The 18287-nt window shown below is 46.1% G+C and overlaps 1 protein-coding gene across 1 annotated transcript in view; it reads right to left on the bottom strand.

Moving 5' to 3' along the window:
* Nucleotides 1-470: 470 nt before the first annotated feature.
* Nucleotides 471-18287, bottom strand: part of POLR2B (RNA polymerase II subunit B) — a 47703-nt gene continuing 29886 nt past the window's right edge. The window contains exons 19-25 of the mRNA XM_056569579.1: nt 15665-15915; nt 8593-8682; nt 7064-7171; nt 6864-6977; nt 4457-4617; nt 1589-1784; nt 471-862 (exon numbers count right to left, since the gene is read on the bottom strand). Of these exons, the coding sequence (XP_056425554.1) occupies nt 773-862; nt 1589-1784; nt 4457-4617; nt 6864-6977; nt 7064-7171; nt 8593-8682; nt 15665-15915 (1010 nt within the window). The 3' untranslated portion in view covers nt 471-772. The remainder of the gene's footprint in view (nt 863-1588; nt 1785-4456; nt 4618-6863; nt 6978-7063; nt 7172-8592; nt 8683-15664; nt 15916-18287) is intronic.

The raw sequence follows: 18287 nt of genomic DNA, 5'->3' as shown, positions 1-18287 counted from the left end.
GCTTGACTTTTATACCAAAAGAATGCTATATTGTTACCTGAAAATGCTTTATTATAACTTCTAAATGCACCACTGTGACATCACATTGTCCCATTTTGACCATATATGCCTCCTCCCCTTGTCCTTCTAATGACCATGGGGACATCATACCACTAGTAACTGCAATGCACCACTGTAACCTCAGAATGCCCCACTGTGACATAATTTGCCACCGCAATATCACAGTGCCACGATGTGATATCTATCACCTATTAGAACTCCAAATCTGTCTGACATTTTCAGGTGTGGGCATTATCCCTTTGTTAGCCTTGCCCCATTGGTGGGAAACCACCACTAAGATCTGCGGTTATGGCCCCCTCCAAAGTGAGGAGAGAATCCTCCATCACCACCCCATGACAGCGGCCTAAACGCACCGCCTTTGTGAACCCCAATAACAAGTGAGAAATTCAAATTAGTGAGAAAAATGAACATTGTTTCCAAAAAAATACATTTATTTAAAGTATAGACCATACATTACTACACTGCTTTTCCTTTGAGGAGGACCGAGCCATATGTAATAAACATATGTAATAAATTTCCTCTAGAAACAAAATGTTAAAACTGCAGAACTAGAAAACTAAACAGATTGTGTGTTGTAGGTATAAAGCCATGCACAGTATGATGAAAACAAACTGCTTTAACAATTAAATGACTCCTAAAGCAGATATTTATTGAAGGGGACATTAAAAAAGTTTTTTATTTTACACTTTAAGGCAAGATTCACAATCACAAACTATGTTGTCATCATCCGTGGAGCAATGCTCATTGACATCAATTCTTGGAAGAGAAGTTTACAAGCATAAGGCATCCGTACCAAAGATATCTAAAAAGGGGGGAAACAAAAACAAGTTATCCATTGAATTTTACCTACTCAACACAACATAAGCAACATTGCAAGTATCCACTCCTTTGGAATTTTGCCCATTTTGCTATTGTTACAAACTATATAGTTCAAACATACAGGGCCAGGTTCACACTGCAGAATTTCTGCTAGCTAATTCACTTCAATGAAATTCCTGTTGCGTAAATTCTGCTGTGTGAATGGGACAACGGAATCCCGTTGAAGTGTATTGGCAGTATTTTCATGCAGAATTCAGTGCAGAAATTCTGCAGTGTGAACACAGCCTTACCATTGTTCAACACAACATGCAAAATACCTATTATTGTGAAAAAAAATTTAATAGCTGACGAGTTGGAGGCATAACAGAGTCTGAGACAATACTTGGTACAACCTCCTGTCCCTGCAATTACAGCTGCAAGTCTTTTGGGGTATGTCTCTACCAGTTTTGCACATTTACAGATTGAACATTTGCCTGGTCTTGGCAAAAAAGCTGAAGTTAAAGTTTATCCATAGAGTCTAAAATGGATTCAGGTGAGGCCTTAAACTGGGCGATTTTTGGACATTAACATGCTTTGATCTAAACCATTCCATTGTTCACTAGTATACAGGCCTGGAAAAATTCCCAAATATTCCCAAGGTCTTAAAAACACAGGATACATTTCTGGAAGTGCAAGTGACGGCAGGTTAAATATACTGAATGTAACTTACTTGTGTTTTGTTCCTGCATCCTCTGCATTCATATGTGTGAGTCCTGGTATTTGCGATGGCCATCAGACCACAGAGATTGCAGACATGTACTTGGTAAGGATCAGAAGCTTCAAATAATCTTTCCCGAAGAAACTGGGCAGCACCATGTGCAATCTGACAATCACGTTCCATTTCTCCAAATCGAAGGCCTCCATCACTATTAAAAAGATTTTATTCAGTAATCAGTATATGTATTGTAGTATATTATCTGGCTTATCTAAATGACAAACATTTTTTTTTAAATATGCAGCGATAGAGGGATAGTACCTACAAAGACTGCCATACCAGGAGTCCTCAGCTGGCAGACAAACACTAGTTGTCCGGACCATTGTTTAGTAAAGAATTATAATATTGGCGGTTCAGGTGACCGCTTGGTATTATGGCCATCCATACAACGCATTCTGCCAAGACCTCCCCACTCTAGAAATCCAGGGATACATGGCCTGGATACCCTAGACAAGAGCCACTTTCCGGTGGCTGAGCAGAGAGCCATCAGCTTCCCACTTACCTGCAGGGGATACATTAGGCCTTAAACTTACATAAGTTGCAGTAAAGGTTGTCTCATACTCATGCATGTAAATTAATGACGCTACCTGCACTAGATGAGTCTATAGAAAAAGGAGTCACAGAATGTAAGTGGTGAGAGGATAACTATTAGGGGTGGGGTAGGGAACTATTTGGGGTTATCTACAGCAAACTACTGCTTGGGATCACTATTAAGGGGGTTAAATACTGTGTAGGAGCACTATTGTGTGGAAAATTTTGGGAGGTAAACTACTTTTGGTGGGCACTATTATGGTAGGGACTAACTACTGTGTGAGGGGACACAAAAAAAAAAAAAAAAAAAAACACACACACACGAGAGCACTATCAATATATGGGGCACTATGGATCGTAAGTTTGCATAACAGGGTAAAATGGGTGCTGAAAAAGTGTGGAGCCTAAAAGGTTTGCCTGGCAGATTCTATGGAAGATGAGTCAAAGTTAGAAGAAAGTTGTCAAAAGCTCAGACCTCCTTCTGACAGACCCAAATAAGTGAACCTTTGCAAAGTACCGTATATACTCGAGTATAAGCCGATCCGAGTATAAGCCGAGACCCCTAATTTCAACCCAAAATCCCAGGAAAAGTTATTGACTCGAGTATAAGCCTAGGGTGGGAAATACATCCTCCCCCCCCCCCCTGTCATCATCCAGACCCCTGTCATCATCCAGACCCTCATCATCATCACCTGTCATCATCCCCTTGTCATCATCCCACACATCCCCCCTTCATCATCCCCACCCCCCTTCATCATCCTCGTCATCATCCCACACCATCCTCGTCATCATCCCACACCCCCCCCTTCATCATCCCACACCCCCCCCTTCATCATCCCACACCCCCCCTTCATCATCCCACACCCCCCCTTCATCATCCCACACCCCCCCTTCATCATCCCACACCCCCCCTTCATCATCCCACACCCCCCCTTCATCATCCCACACCCCCCCTTCATCATCCCACACCCCCCCTTCATCATCCTCTTATCATCCGCCCACAGTGGTCTTCAACCTGCGGACCTCCAGAGGTTTCAAAACTACAACTCCCAGCAAGCCCGGGCAGCCATCGGCTGCCCGGGCTTGCTGGGAGTTGTAGTTTTGAAACCTCCGGAGGTGCGCAGGTTGAAGACCACTCCGGCCTTCGACATCATCCAGCCCCCTCTCACCCCCCTTTAGTTCTGTACAGTACTCACCTCCGCTCGGCGCTGGTCTGGTCCTGCAGGGCTGTCCGGAGAGGAGGTGGTCCGGTGGAATAGTGGTTCCGGGCTGCTATCTTCACCGGGGGCGCCACTTCTCCGCGCTTCCGGCCCGGAATAGAGGCGTTGCCTTGACAATGACGCAGAAGTACGTTGGCAATGAACGCACCTCTGCGTCGTTGTCAAGGCAACGTGACTATTCTGAGGCCGGGCCCGAAGCGCTTAGAAGAGGCCTCCCCGGTGAAGATAGCAGCCCGGAACCACTATTCCACCGGACCACCTCCTCTCCGGACAGCCCTGCAGGACCGGACCAGCGCCGAGCGGAGGTGAGTACTGTACAGAACTAAAGGGGGGTGAGAGGGGGCTGGATGATGTCGAAGGCCGCAGTGGTCTTCAACCTGCGTACCTCCGGAGGTTTCAAAACTACAACTCCCAGCAAGCCCGGACAGCCGATGGCTGCCCGGGCTTGCTGGGAGTTGTAGTTTTGAAACCTCTGGAGGTCCGCAGGTTGAAGACCACTGCGGGTGGGGAGTTCACTTGAGTATAAGCCGAGGGGGGTGTTTTCAGCACGAAAAATCGTGCTGAAAAACTCGGCTTATACTCGAGTATATACGGTAATTGAGTACCCCCGGCCTGTACTGTCAGTGTATGCAGAATGTCCAGTGTATTCTATGAGATGCACCTTCATACTGCTTTCCCTGCCATCTACTTGTGAAAATCAATTGCAAGGGGAGGCTGAAGCTACATCCATAAGAATACAGAGACATTCAGTAGAGTGAGTTACTGGACAGTAGTTTAAAGTCAACAATAACTGCTGCACCTCGATGAGACAAAGCACTATTAGTGCAGTGTGAGGAGACTCTACCTCAAGTCTATGGAAAGCCAGAGGAATAATGGGAAGCCTAGGCTGCATTAGAAGAACATTACCTGAGAGAAAGGAGGATTGAAGATGGATGGCCCATGAACGGCACAACTACAATAAGTATACACAAGAAACCCAAGAATGCCGACAATATTCTCCATTGCAGCCTGTATTACAATATATAGGAGTAGAAAAAACAAAACATGGAGTGCTTCGGAGAACATTACTTACCGTGATCTACCTTCCATAGGCTGTCTGTTCAAAATCTGAATTGGACCTCTTGCACGGGAATGAATTTTATCATCTACCATGTGCTTTAATCTCTGATAATAAGTAGGTCCAATAAAGATCTGTGATGTGATTTTACGTCCTGTGAATCCATTATATAGAACCTATATAAAAGGTGGAGAATTACCATAGTTAATGATAATTATGTTGTCACAAGACCTTCTAAATGTTTGTATTTGGTTACTTTCTGTTCTGCTGCCTGCCATATACCATATATTTCCTAGAAATGCACAGTGGAGTCGTGAATAGCCTTGTATCTCAGCGGGTTACAGCCAGAGCGGCTTTGTGTATATACACCTTGTAGCCACATTGGTCTTTATGCTAGTCCCCATATGCAAGTAGAATAGATTGTCCTACAGCCATTGAGCCTCTGGGGGTATATATTGCATACAGTCACTGACCTTGCTGCTTGGTAAGGGTTGCTTTCCTGCATACTTTCTAATATCTTTCAGTTCTTCCCACCACTCATGCCTGCGCTTGTCATACTGTACAGTACTTCTGAACCTTACTTACCGTATTTTTCGCCGTATAAGACGCACTCTTTCTTCCCCAAAACTGGGGGGGGGGGGGGGGGGGGGGAAGTTGGTGCGTCTTATACGGCGACTACACACCTATCGCGGCGGTCCCTGCGACGATCAACGGCCGGGACCCGTGGCTAATACAGGACATCACCGATCGCAGTGATGTCCTGTATTAACCCTTCAGACGCGGCGATCAAAGCTGACCGCCGCATCTGAAGGGAAAGTGACGCGGTGAAATCGCGGTGTCCTGAACAGCTTACAGGACACCGGGAGGGACCTTACCTGCCTCCTTGGTGTCTGCTCCATGCCGGGATCCCCTTCGACGTAATCGCGCAAGCCGTCCCGTCATCCAATAGGAGCGGCATGCGTAGCGACGTGATGACGGCGACGGAGAGCGTGGATCCCGGGGAAGACTATGTCCGGAGAGTCTGGGACACCCCGGGGATGCAGTGACAGCGATGGAGAGACATCCAGGGCAGCGGTGACGGGTCAGGAGCGGCGGGGACACGTGAGTACTACCTCCTATACCAGTGGTCTTCAACCTGCGGACCTCCGGATGTTGCAAAACTACAACTCCCAGCATGGCTGTCCGGGCATGCTGGGAGTTATAGTTTTGCAACATCTGGAGGTCTGCAGGTTGAAAATCACTGTTGGGTTCAGAATCTTTTTTTTCTAGAATCTTTTTTTTTGCACCTTTAAAATTGGGTGCATCTTATATGCCGGTGCGTCCAGGGCAAAAATACGGTATTTAGCATATTTGATATACTGTGCTACTGTTTACATGCTCTTTTGAATCTGTAGCTTTACGGCATTTTTTGTTTGCACGGTGCCAAATGCATACATATTGCTGGATATATACATACTCTTGACATTTGGTTCTCCTGATGATGTTTGCATACAGTTATTCTAAAGCAACAGAAATGCATAGGGAAATCTCCACACCACAATACTAGTGGGGCATTACTCAGGTGAGGTGTCTTGGTTACAGTATTTTTGTCATCAAATCCAGATTTTCCCACTAATCATAGATTTTAGTGCTTATTTTTCTTTTCACTTAGCCACATTCTTTTGGCAATATTTTATTTTATATATATATATATATATATATATATATATATATATATATATATATATATATATATATATATATATATATATAACAAAAAGTTTTAGCCACTTAGTTTGTTTTTTTGACAGGTTTTCAAAAATCTGTTGTATTTGACACCAGGCTAAAGCCACACATTTAACTCTTCCACTGCTATATCATTTTACTGGATTGTGTTTTGGTAAAAGAATCAATAACAGGAAATACAAAAGGTTTCCTTGCCTAGATTTGCACAAATATTCACATTCATTTTGGCATAAAACCTGATTAATTGAAATACCAAAAAACAAACCACACACATTGGGGGAGATTTTAGTTAGACTGGCATCATCGACGCTCGCACAGAAATGAAGAGAGAATGTGACGTCTACCAGTAGATGACACGCGCTCCTCATGGAGACCCCCTGCGATCAGCTACTTATTCCCTATCCTGGAGTTCTCCTTTAAGTGGCTCCATTGTCTGTTTGATACTCTGAATCTCTCCTCCCTAATGATTGGGCTAGAAACTACAAGATGTGTGTGAGTGAACACAAAAGAGCTGTTGCCATATACCTCATCCCTATATTTATTAGTCAATGGCTGTGCTATATTATATGCATGTTCAATAATAACAAAAAACTTAAGTTTTTGTCTAGTATGTACAGTGATCTGAAACCAAGGGCGCCATGAAAATTAAAAAATGCCAAAGTTATCTTTCTTGCTTTGTAACAAATTAAACTTTTACCTCATTTCCTCTAAGATGGTATCCGTAATCTGATAATAAATTTGAAATCTTCTGCACATTTACCGCATCATTAAATGGAGTTGCGTCGCCGATTTCTCCTTTGTTTGCCGATACCTACAATTAAAGTTAAGTTAGAAAAAAATAAAATAAATGAAGCAGCAAAGTGTTATAACTCACAACAATACATGTTTGTTCTTTACCTTCCCTTGAAGGCATTCAATCAAGTGACCAATTGTCATACGAGAAGGGATGGCATGGGGATTAATGATGATATCTGGGGTAATACCTTCGCAAGTAAAAGGCATGTCCTAAGATAAAAATAAAAATATTATAAGACCGAGTAAAAGGTTATGTCCTCATATTACAGGCAGATATGATCTATACACTGACCAGACAGAACATTAGATACACGTGACCAATATTGTGTAGACTCCACTCATCCCACTAAAAAAAGCTCTGAACCTTTAAAAGGGGTACTCCACTGCCCCAGCTTTCGGAACATTTTGTTCTGAACACTGGATGCAGGCTGCGGGGGTTGTCACGCCACGCCCCCTCAATGCAGGTCTATGGGAGGGGGACATGGCAGCCACCACGCCTCCTCCCATAGACCTGCATTGAGGGGGGCGTGGCGTGACTACCTGAGGGGCATAGCCGTGACGTCTTGCCCCCCCCGCAGCCTGCACCCATCATTCGGAACAAAACATTCTGCACGCTGGGGCAGCAGAGTGCCCCTTTAAAATACGGGCGTCACAAGACGTAGCATCCTTTGGTATTTGGCACAAAGGCATTAGCAGTAGAGCCTTCAAAAAGGAGTATAAATGTGCTATTTTCAGGTTAAACAATACAATCTCCTCCCACATCAACTGGCTCACTTCTTGGTTAACACAAGCATTTGTGCAGTCATAACCAAGGGTAACAAAACAGTCATATTAGGATTTTTTTTTTTAAGGAAACCTGTCCGGATCCCCGAGCCACACAAACCAGCTCTGAGGAGAACATTGTTCCAATGCTGTTTTTTGCTGAGATTTCTGTGGTGCCACAGAGAAGAAAAGTAATTTTATTGGTGCCAGAAGGGACTGGTTTTACAGTCACAGGGAGCAGTTACAGTCACGCTCACCATGCCCCTCTTGCTTGACAGGCTTGATTGACAACCATAGAGCAGGGCTTCTCCTAGACTGTCACTCACCACAGAAGGGGTGATATGGGACAGGGCAAGCATAATTAAGATCTCTGACTGTAACATCAGCCAAGACAGCTACCAGCTGACCTCTGCAGCTCTTTCTATTAGCTGCTACAAAAAAAACTGACATGGAAGAAAATAGACAGCAATAAATAAAATGCAAATCTAAAACGATAAACAATATATTGGTATATTATTGCACAGCAGTATTTCTTAAAATAAAATTACTTTTAATACATAAACACCCTTAAACTACACATCTTCCTTTTTGTTAACAAAAATAAGTTTACTATGAGAATTTATTTATTCTACCTAGGTTGAATGGATTATGTACATCTTATTCACATACTATTCATTGTGAGTAATCAAAGATTTAATTATTTTTTCTTTAGTCATTCTCTTGATCATTTGCTCTTCTTGTTCGCCTATGGACTGAACCTTGGTGTACCTTCATCGATGTGGGTGCATGCCTGACAAACCCTTCTGTTTTGACCTTGCCCATTGATTATTTACTTTTGGTTTTAAATTATTAAATAAAACTTCATCTACCTCCTGTCTATATTGAATTCCACAGGTTCCTTTCTGCCCATGCCGACTAGCAAACTTGTCTCCAATTTGAGGAATCCGAACGGAACGTACCTGAGGAGAATGAAAATTGTGGATAAAATACATTAAACAAAATAAATTAAATTTGTTATTGAAATCTGCATAACTCAAAATATTTACTTTCTGCAAACGGAAAAACTTATATATAGTTTATAAGTTTGAAAAAAGGAGGAGATTATCAAGTTCAACCTATAACCCTACTGTGTTGATCCAGAGAACGGAGGGAGGTAAAAAAAATAAATAAAAACACCAATGCCAACTGTACTACACAAGGGGGAAAAAGAATCCCTTTCTTCAAGATGCTAATTCCAAAAACTTGTTAACCCATATAGAGGACACAGGATGTACCTGAACACTCTGGCTTGCCTGGTACTTTGCGCACCAGGACACACATGTACGTCCCGAGTCTCATCCGGACTACAAAGCAAGCACAGGAGCTGCGCTCACTATACAGACCGCTGGTCACGGCTGCTATTGGTGATTACGCTGATGCCTGCAATTAACCATTAATGCCATGATCAATACTGATCACGAGGCAACTGAAGTATTAGAGAGACTCAGACCACCTGTGGCACATTCGCGTGGGTCCAATGTGTCAAATTGGTGCTCACCTAGTTCGCTGATATCACTGATTATTGCTATGTCTAGGCAAAGATAGACCCCTATTTTGGGGGGGGGAGTGAATAAGTCCATCTGCTAACTTAAAAAAATAAAAAAATATGTGTGTGTGGAAACGGCCAAACTATTTAAATACATGTTAATGCGGCACAGTGAACAACGTAAACGTAAAAAATACCAAAGTCCAAGATTGCAGATATTTCGGTCACATCATGTAAAAAAAGATAAAGTGATCATATACCAAAATAGAAAAGCATGTAACCACAGGTATAATTTTAACTCCTCAAGGACACACCCCATTTTAGCCTTAAGGACACAGACAATTTTATTTTTGCATTTGTTTTTTCCTCCTCGCCTTCTAAAAAGCATAACCATCAAATCCATTATTTGTGTGAGGAAATTGAAAAGAAAACTGAAATTTAGCAAATAATGGATGGTTTCCTTTTGACACTGTACACTTTAAAGTAAAAAATGAAGTTTTCTTTATTTTAATATTTTATATGATTACATTCTTTTTTTTTTTTTTTTTTTTTTTAAACAAAATTAGCATGTTTAAAATTGCTCTATTTTGACCACCTATAACTTTCTCATTTTTCTGTATATGGGTCTGTTTGAGGGCTAATTTTTTGCCCTGTGATCGGTAGTTTTTTTTTTTTTTTTTGGTACCAGTGTCTGTATTGATCACGGCATCTGAGGGGTTAATTGGGGGCATCAATGCAACAACTGATAGCAGCCAGGACCTGCTGTGCATGATGCGAGCACCGGAAACGTCCCAGCAGATCAGGACATACATTTACGTCCAATGTCCTTAAGGGGTTAATCATATTGATCTTAAGAATTAAGAGAACATGTCAGTTTAACCAAAAAGTGCATGGTGTTAAAAGAATTGCAGTTGTCATACATTTTAGGGTAAAATTAAAAGGTGTCCTCACAAAGTACAATTCGTCACACAAAAAACAAGCCTTCATGTGTGCAGGGAAAAATAAGAGTTATGGCCCTTAAAAGTAAGGAGGCAAAAAGGAAAAGCGCAAAAAGAAGATTTTTGTTTATTTACCGTAAAATCTCTCTCGGAGGATCCATTGGGGGACACAGACCGTAGGTGTATGCTGCCGTCTCTAGGAGGTGTGACACTATGGTAATAAAAAAAAGTAGTCTCCTCCCAGCAGGATATACCCGCCTTCAGGCCCTGAGCTAATCAGTTTTAGTTCCAGAGCAATAGGAGGAGACCAGGTCAAGGAAAAACACTGTCCGAGAACCAGAAGAAAAAAACATAACCGAACACACCCTCGGACAGAGAACCAAAGGAAACCCCAAAAAGGGCGGGAGCTGTGTCCCCCAATGGATCCTCCGAGAAAGAGATTTTACGGTAAACAAAAATCTCCTTTTCTCTATCGGCTCCATTGGGGGACAAAGACCGTGGGACGTACCAAAGCCGTCCCTTGGGTGAGCAGATAAGCAGTCAGGCAGACAGACGATTCACTGCCGCCTGCAACACTTTACGACCCAGACTAGCATCAGCCGATGCGAAGGTATGAACTCTGTAGAACCTCGAGAAAGTGTGCAAAGACGACCAGGTAGCCGCCTTGCAAATCTGCAAGGCCGAGGCTCTATTCTGGAGAGCCCAGGATGCCCCAACAGAACGGGTAGAATGAGCCACAACCCTGAAAGGAGGAATCTTCCCCTTACAGCGATAGGCTTCCGAAATGGCGGACCGAATCCACCGAGAAATTGTGGCCCTGGAAGCAGGTTGTCCCTTACGAAACGAAGAAGTGATGGAGAGATAAGACCGAACAGCCCGAACTACATCCAGCTTGTGTAGTAAGCGCTCCTTAGGATGAGAAGGAGCAGGACAAAAAGACGGGAGGACGATGTCCTCATTGAGATGAAAGGCCGAAACCACCTTAGGCAAAAAGGAAGGATCTGACCGGAAAACAACCTTGTCCTGGTTGATCACCAGAAACTGAGAACGGCAGGAGAGAGCTGCCAATTCAGACACCCTCCAGATGGAGGCGATAGCAACAAGAAATGCCACTTTCCAAGAAAGGAGGCCGGAGAGACACCTCTCTAAGGGGCTCAAAGGGTACAACCTGGAGGCCACTCAGAACCAAATTCAAGTCCCAAGAGGGAGAGGATGACCGATAAGTAGGAAAAGCATGCGCCACTCCTTGAAGGAAGGTCCGGACATGAGAATTAGAAGCCAGGGGCCGCTGGAAAAGAATAGGAAGGGCCAAAACCTGACCTTTAAAAAGGGAACAGAGAGACAGCCCCAGTTCCAAACCCGACTGCAAAAAGAAAAGAAGACGGGGATAAGTCCTGAGCTTCACACCAACGAAAATAAGACCGCCAAGTACGGTGGTAAATTTTTGCGGAGAAGGGCTTATGAGTGTGTGTCAGTGTGTCATGGTGTGAATCACTTGGGAAGAGAACCCGCAGGCCCTCAAAACCGCAGTCTCAACCGCCACGCCATCAAATGCAGCGACTGTAAATTGGGGTGGCAAAGAGGACCCTGAGAGAGCAGGTCCGGACGGAGCGGAAGGCGCAGTGGAGCGTCGTCCAGGAGCCTGTCTACGTCAGCGTACCACGACCTTCGGGGCCAATCTGGAGCTACCAGAATGGCGGGCACGTCCTCTGTTTTGAGCTTCCTCAGCACCCTGGGAAGGAGCGGAAGGGGAGGGAACAGATAGGGTAGGGCAAACCCCGCCCAAGGAATCACAATGGCGTCCACGGCCAGAGCCTGAGGGTCTCGGGACTTGGACACAAAAGGAAGGATCTTCCGATTGTGCCGGGACGCGAAGAGGTCCACATCCAGGATGCCCCAGAGGTCGCAGAGTTGCACGAAGACCTCTGGATGTAGAGACCACTCGCCGGGTCGGGTGAGGACCGACTGAGGAAGTTCGCTTCCCAGTTGAGAACTCCCGGAATGTGAATCGCCGAAATGGCCGGAACCTTGCTTTCCGCCCAGGTGAGAATCTTGGTCGCCTTGGCCATGGCTGCCAAGCTGCGAGTCCGCCTTGTCGATTTATGTACGCCACGGCCGTGACGTTGTCCGACTGGATGCGGACAGGACGGGACTGAAGAAGAAGACAAAGAATCGCCCGTAATTCCAATATGTTTATCAGAAGAAGGGTCTCTCGGGGAGACCAGAGTCCCTGAACCATCCAATCCCTGAACACACCACCCCAGCCCGACAGGCTGGAATCCGTTGTAACTACCTGCCAGTGAAAGGGAAGAAATGACCGCCCTTGGAGAAGGGGGGAGTGGAGCCACCAGAGCAGAGACTGACGGACCCTGCGAGGGAGAACAATCTGACGATCGAGGGACAGAGGAGACCTGTCCCATTGAGAGAGAATCGCCAGTTGAAGGGGGCGGTAATGAAACTGGGCAAAGGGTACGGCCTCCATAGTTGCCACCATCTTACCCAGGACTTCCATACAAGTGTGGATGGGGACTGAGACCTGGGTCCGAAGGGAGCGGACCCCCGACAGAAGAGCCAGACGTTTGTCCGGCGGGAGGCCAATTCGGGCAGAGGCTGTGTTGAAGCGAAGTCCCAAGAAGGTTAGAGACTGGGTAGGACAGAGGACTAACTTGTCCCGGTTGACTATCCACCCAAAGCGATCCAGAGTGTGGAGAGTGACGTCCACATTCTCCAGAGTCTGGGCTCTGGTTGGAGCCCTGATGAGAAGGCCATCCAGGTAGGTTATCAACGAGACTCCCCTCGACCATAACAGGCCCATCACTGGCGCAAGGATCTTGGTAAAGACCCGAGGAGCCGTGGCCAGACCAAAGGGGAGGGCTACGAATTGAAAATGCCCCTCCGGAACCGCAAAGCGGAGGTACCGATGATGGCCTGGAAATATTGGCACATGGAGGTAGGCATCCTTGATGTCCACCGATGAAAGAAACTCCCCTTGTTCCAGGGACGCCACCACCGAATGGAGAGATTCCATTCGGAAGTGGAGGATGAGAAGATGACTGTTGGGACGTTTGAGGTCTAGGATTGGTCGCACAGAACCATCCTTCTTGGGAACCACAAAAAGATTGGAATAGAAACCCGAAACCGTTCCCCTGGAGGAACGGGAACGATAACCCCCCTGGAGAAGCAGAGACTGGAGAGCCTCTCGAAATTGCTTCGCCAGAGAAGGAGACCGGGGGGCCCCTGGATCGAAAAAAGCGGTCCCTCGGAAGACAGGCGAATTCGATTCGGTAACCGTTGGACACCACGTCCCTGACCCAAGAGTCCTTAATGTGTGAGGTCCAGATGTCTCGAAAAAGTAAGAGACGACCTCCCACCCGAGAAAAAACCATGGGTAGGGGCCTCACTTCATGCAGAAGTGGGTTTGCGGTTGCCTGATTTGGGCGCAAAGTGGCCGGACCAGTTGGAGTCCGACTTCCAAGACGGGCGTGCTCGGAACAAGGGAGGCTTCTTGTCCAGCGAAGACGCCTGCCAGGACCCTTTGCTGGAGCCAAAGGTCCGAAAGGAAAAGGACTTCCTTTGGAAAGTAGGGCGAGCCTTATTTTGAGGCAACAAGGAACTCTTACCTCCCGTCGCCTCAGAGATAATCTCATCAAGGCGCTTGCCAAAAAGATGGCCACACGTAAAAGGAAGCTCAGTGAGAGACCTTTTGGAAGCGGCATCCGCATTTCCAAGCCACATGGAGCGGCGGAGAGCTGCTAGGAGACCCACAGCAAAGGCAGAACAACGGGCTGACTGCATGGAAGCTGCGCACAGGAAGTCCCCAGCTTTAGAGCATTGGAGAGCCAGAGCAGATAGATCCTCTGGGGGGATCCCGCTAAGATACCCTGATGGAGCTTTTGGCACCACTCCGACAGGGCCTTGGACACCCATGTCAAGGCGAAGATGGGAAGAAGAGAAGAGCCAGCTGCTTCAGAGGCAAACGTCGCTAAGGATTCTACCTTCTTGTCCTTGGAATCCTTGAAGGCAGCGGCATCTGCCAGAGGCAGTGTAGTCGCCTTAGAGATCTGGGAGATTGGTGGATCCACTGAGGGAGGGGAAACCACCTTAGTGACAAAGTCCTTGTCAAATGGATAACGTTCTTGAATCGTCTTGATTCCCGGGAACCTTTTGTCTGGATGTTTCCATGCAGATTCCAGAATGTCGTCAAAGTCAGTGTGAGAGCTGAACCTTTGAGGTGCTGGCTTAGCATGATGAAAGGATACTCCTGGAGTGACATCCGAAGATCCTGGGTCCTCTAAGTGAAAGGTGTCTCTTATGGCTGTCACGAATGAGTTCACCGTTTCAACTGAGTCCGAGCGGTCCTCTGAGTCAGATGCCGGCTCGGAAGCCTCGTCCGCCAGTTCACCAGGAGAATGAGAACGAGTAGAGGCAGTACTGGAGGTGGTGACCCTGACCGGGTACGCAGCTCTGGCGTGGCCCGAGCGCACGTCAGCTGCATATGCGCTCCGGGGAATAGAGCGGGCGGCCTATACACCGGCAGAGACTGCCGGAGAAAGTGAAAGTAAGCTGGCGCAGAGAGCACCCGGCCCGTACCAGCGCCGCGGCTGTCAGCGGCATATAAGGCATTGCGGTCGTAGACACAAGTAACCACACCCACACACAGTGAAGTACACAATGTAAAACAGAGTACATGTCCCCTAAGATGCCACTGTTCCCCCAGAATAAAAGTCCAGCCGCTGTATAAGCCAGCCAAATAACCTGAAAAGGTGGGCCAAAAACAGGGGGTCTCCAGAGGTTGCAAGTCCTCACCTAAGGAGAAAAAGGGGGGGGAAGTACTTAACTCCGTCAGAAGAGCTTACCTAATGGAGTCTTCAGTGAAGTCTTCAGTCAGCTTTAGTTACCTGCATCACGCCTGGCTGCTATGCGCGAGCGAGGCGAGCAGGGAAATAGGGGGACCCGGACTCATGAGGTACCAACCCAGGAGCTGACCGTTGGAGAGGGGAGGTATACGCAATGTCTGTGCCCCCTTACTCGCAATGGGGAAACAGGGAACCGGAGTCCCTGAGTCCCCACCTGAAAACAGGAAAGAAAAAAGGAATAAAAAACTAACACGTCCCTATACTAGGAAAACAAAAAATCAGAAGACCTGGTCTGGAGAATTCCAGACCATGTCCACCTCCTTCAGATATTAAGCTTAAACTGATTAGCTCAGGGCCTGAAGGCAGGTATATCCTTCTGGGAGGAGCCGACTTTTTTGATTACCATAGTGTCACACCTCCTAGAGACAGCAGCATACACCCACGGTCTGTGTCCCCCAATGGAGCCGATAGAGAAAATTAAAATTGACTGTCCTTAAGGGGTTAAGGAGTTAGCCATCACAACATCATGTGGTAGAGAGTTCCATAGTCTACTTTCATACAGTATGGCTCTTTATGACTAGACAGAAAAAAAAAAAGCAAAAATAACTTATACTGCTCTTACCCTGATTTTGCAAAACTTGTATCCTTCCTGATTTAGAGTCACCATGACTTGATCCACAATACCAGTTTCACTTGTGCGCAGAAAAGTGCTACAATCTCTCTTTACATAACGTCGATTTGTACTTTCCAACTCATCCTCATTTTCGGGCAGGGTTACCGTTTTTCCAATGATTACATCATCGCCTGAGACTCTGACACCAGGAGCAATCAAACCGTCATCATCCAACTTGTCGTAGATTGCGTGCCTCATACCTACACACAAATCAAAATGGCAAACAGCTGTGAACACATTTTATACTTTAGTAGACTTGTCTGTGTACAGCTGCAGATTCTGACCCTGCAGTCATACTCATACGAATGATCATACCACAGAAGGATTTTTTGCCAAGTTTTATTTTTTATTTTTTTTAGTCTACATGCAAAGATAGCAAGCGAAATGACTATGAAGGAAATGTTTCAAAGGTTTTAATTAAAAAACAATTAAATAAAAAAATGAAAGCAGCAATCTGATTTGTTGCTATAGGCAACTATATCTCTGCACAGGTTTCTATGAATCTTCCCCCATTGGAATTATAAAGGTAGGCCTAGAATCCTGATTTAAAGCCTTATCTAGCCATGGGCTTATTTATACCCCTGCCAACAGGTTCGCTTTAACCACTTCAAAAAATGTGCCATACACGAGTGACAAGGGCTGCGTGAGTCTATATATAGAGCTCAGGACCAGCTCATACACTGCGCATGCCGGCTGCTATAAGCAGGCAACACTCACTCCAGTATTAACTGATTGGGATCATTGTGATCGCTAACTCTCCAAATGCTGCAATCAATAGTGGCATTTAGGAGGTTACAGTACAGCCTCAGCACTTCAACACCACAATTGCAGAGTGTTGATTGGTTTCCAAGAAAGCCTTCTAAAGGCCTCTGTACATGCCATGGTAGCTCTAGTACAGCAGATCCCCAATTTAACTGATCAATGCAATAGCACTGTATTTATAAGTATAGGAAATCTAATGAATGCTTATAAAAGTCCAGGAATTAGCCAGCTCACCTTCTAGTTGCCGAAGTGCACGGACAGACGCGGACCATGCCACATGCAAATATGAAGAGTTGTCCAGCACAAAGCCCATACGAAAAGTAGATGCTTTATTCAATAAAAACCGGCGCAAAACAGCAGGACACCACAGGGTATGACCCTGTGATGTCCTGCTGTTTTGCACCATTTTTGTTATTCAATAAAGCATCTACTTTTTGTATGGGCTTTGTGTCGGACAATCCTCTTCTTCAGGAGATCTATTTAAAAAAAAAAAAAAAAAAAAAGAAATAAAACAATACTCGCCACTAGGGATCGACCGATTATCGGTATGGCCGATATTATCGGCCAATAATCACGATTTTGGGCATTATCGGTATCGGCAATTACCTTGCCGATAAGCCGATAATTCCCCGCACCGCCCCCACTGCACCGCGACCGCCCCCTCGACCCGCCACACCACGACCGTCCCCCCGTAGTGCTGGGCGGTATACCGGTATGGATTTTTGCCCATACCGCTATACCGGTCGTGCCCCTCCCCCACCCTCCGAGTCAATAAAAAAAAAAAAATATTAAACTTACCCGTAATGGGGGTGGTCCGGGCCATCCATCCTTCCTGTAGTGTCCGGCGGCATTCCAGGTGGAGGGTGAACCGGTCCGGGCTGTCCTTCACCGGCGGTCATCTTCTCCACTCCGGGCAGGCTCCGGCCTAGTACGCTGCATAGACGCCGCGACGTCAGGTGCGTCGCTGCGCACGGGCGTCACTGCAGCGTACTAGGCCGGAGCCTGCCCGGAGTGGAGAAGATGACCCCCCCCCGGAGAAGAAGGACAGCCCGGACCGGTTCACCCTCCACCCGGAATGCCGCCGGACACTACAGGAAGGAAGGATGGATGGCCCGGACCACCCTGACAGGTAGGATGAGAGAAGCGGGTGGTGGCGGCCTATGGCACCGCAAAAGCCACTGCAGTGCATTGATTTAAAGCGCCCGCTTTAAATCAATGATCTGCAGCGGTGTCGAGGGGGGATAAATAGCCGATAACTTATACCGGAATATCGGTATAAGTTATCGGCTATCGGCCCTAAAGAAACGATATCGGTCGATCCCTACGTCGCCACTCCAATACAGTGCTGATTCCCAAAAAAAAGCTCCGGTCAGTGGCTTGTTTTGTTTTACTTTAAGCAGATAACACGTGACCACTGCAGGCAAAGTGAATGGCTGCTGACTGGAGTTTGTACAGGTGATCAGTGCTGTATCGGTTTTTATGCATCTGGAGACCATTTAAATAAATTGGGGGGATAGCTCTGGATATTCTCTTTCATACTTTAACAAATGTTTTTATTTTGCAGTAAATTTCATGGTAAAATGAAGGTCCCAATAAAGTACAATTGGTGCAGCTAAAAACAAAAACCCATACGCCTCTGTAGATGTAAAATGAGTTAAATGGGAACTCCACTGCCCCAGCGTACGGAACATTTTGTTCTGAAAGCTTGGAGCAGGCAGCGGGGGTGACATCACGCCACGCCCCCTCCCATAGACTTGCATTGAGGGGGTGTGGTGTGACATCACAACCCCCGCATCCAGTGTTCTAAATG

The sequence above is a fragment of the Hyla sarda genome, chromosome 1 (assembly GCF_029499605.1).
Source record: "Hyla sarda isolate aHylSar1 chromosome 1, aHylSar1.hap1, whole genome shotgun sequence".
Classification (NCBI taxonomy): Eukaryota; Metazoa; Chordata; class Amphibia; order Anura; family Hylidae; genus Hyla; species Hyla sarda.
The sequence above is the reverse complement of the archived record's forward strand: the minus strand, read 5'-3'. Positions and strand labels throughout refer to the sequence as shown.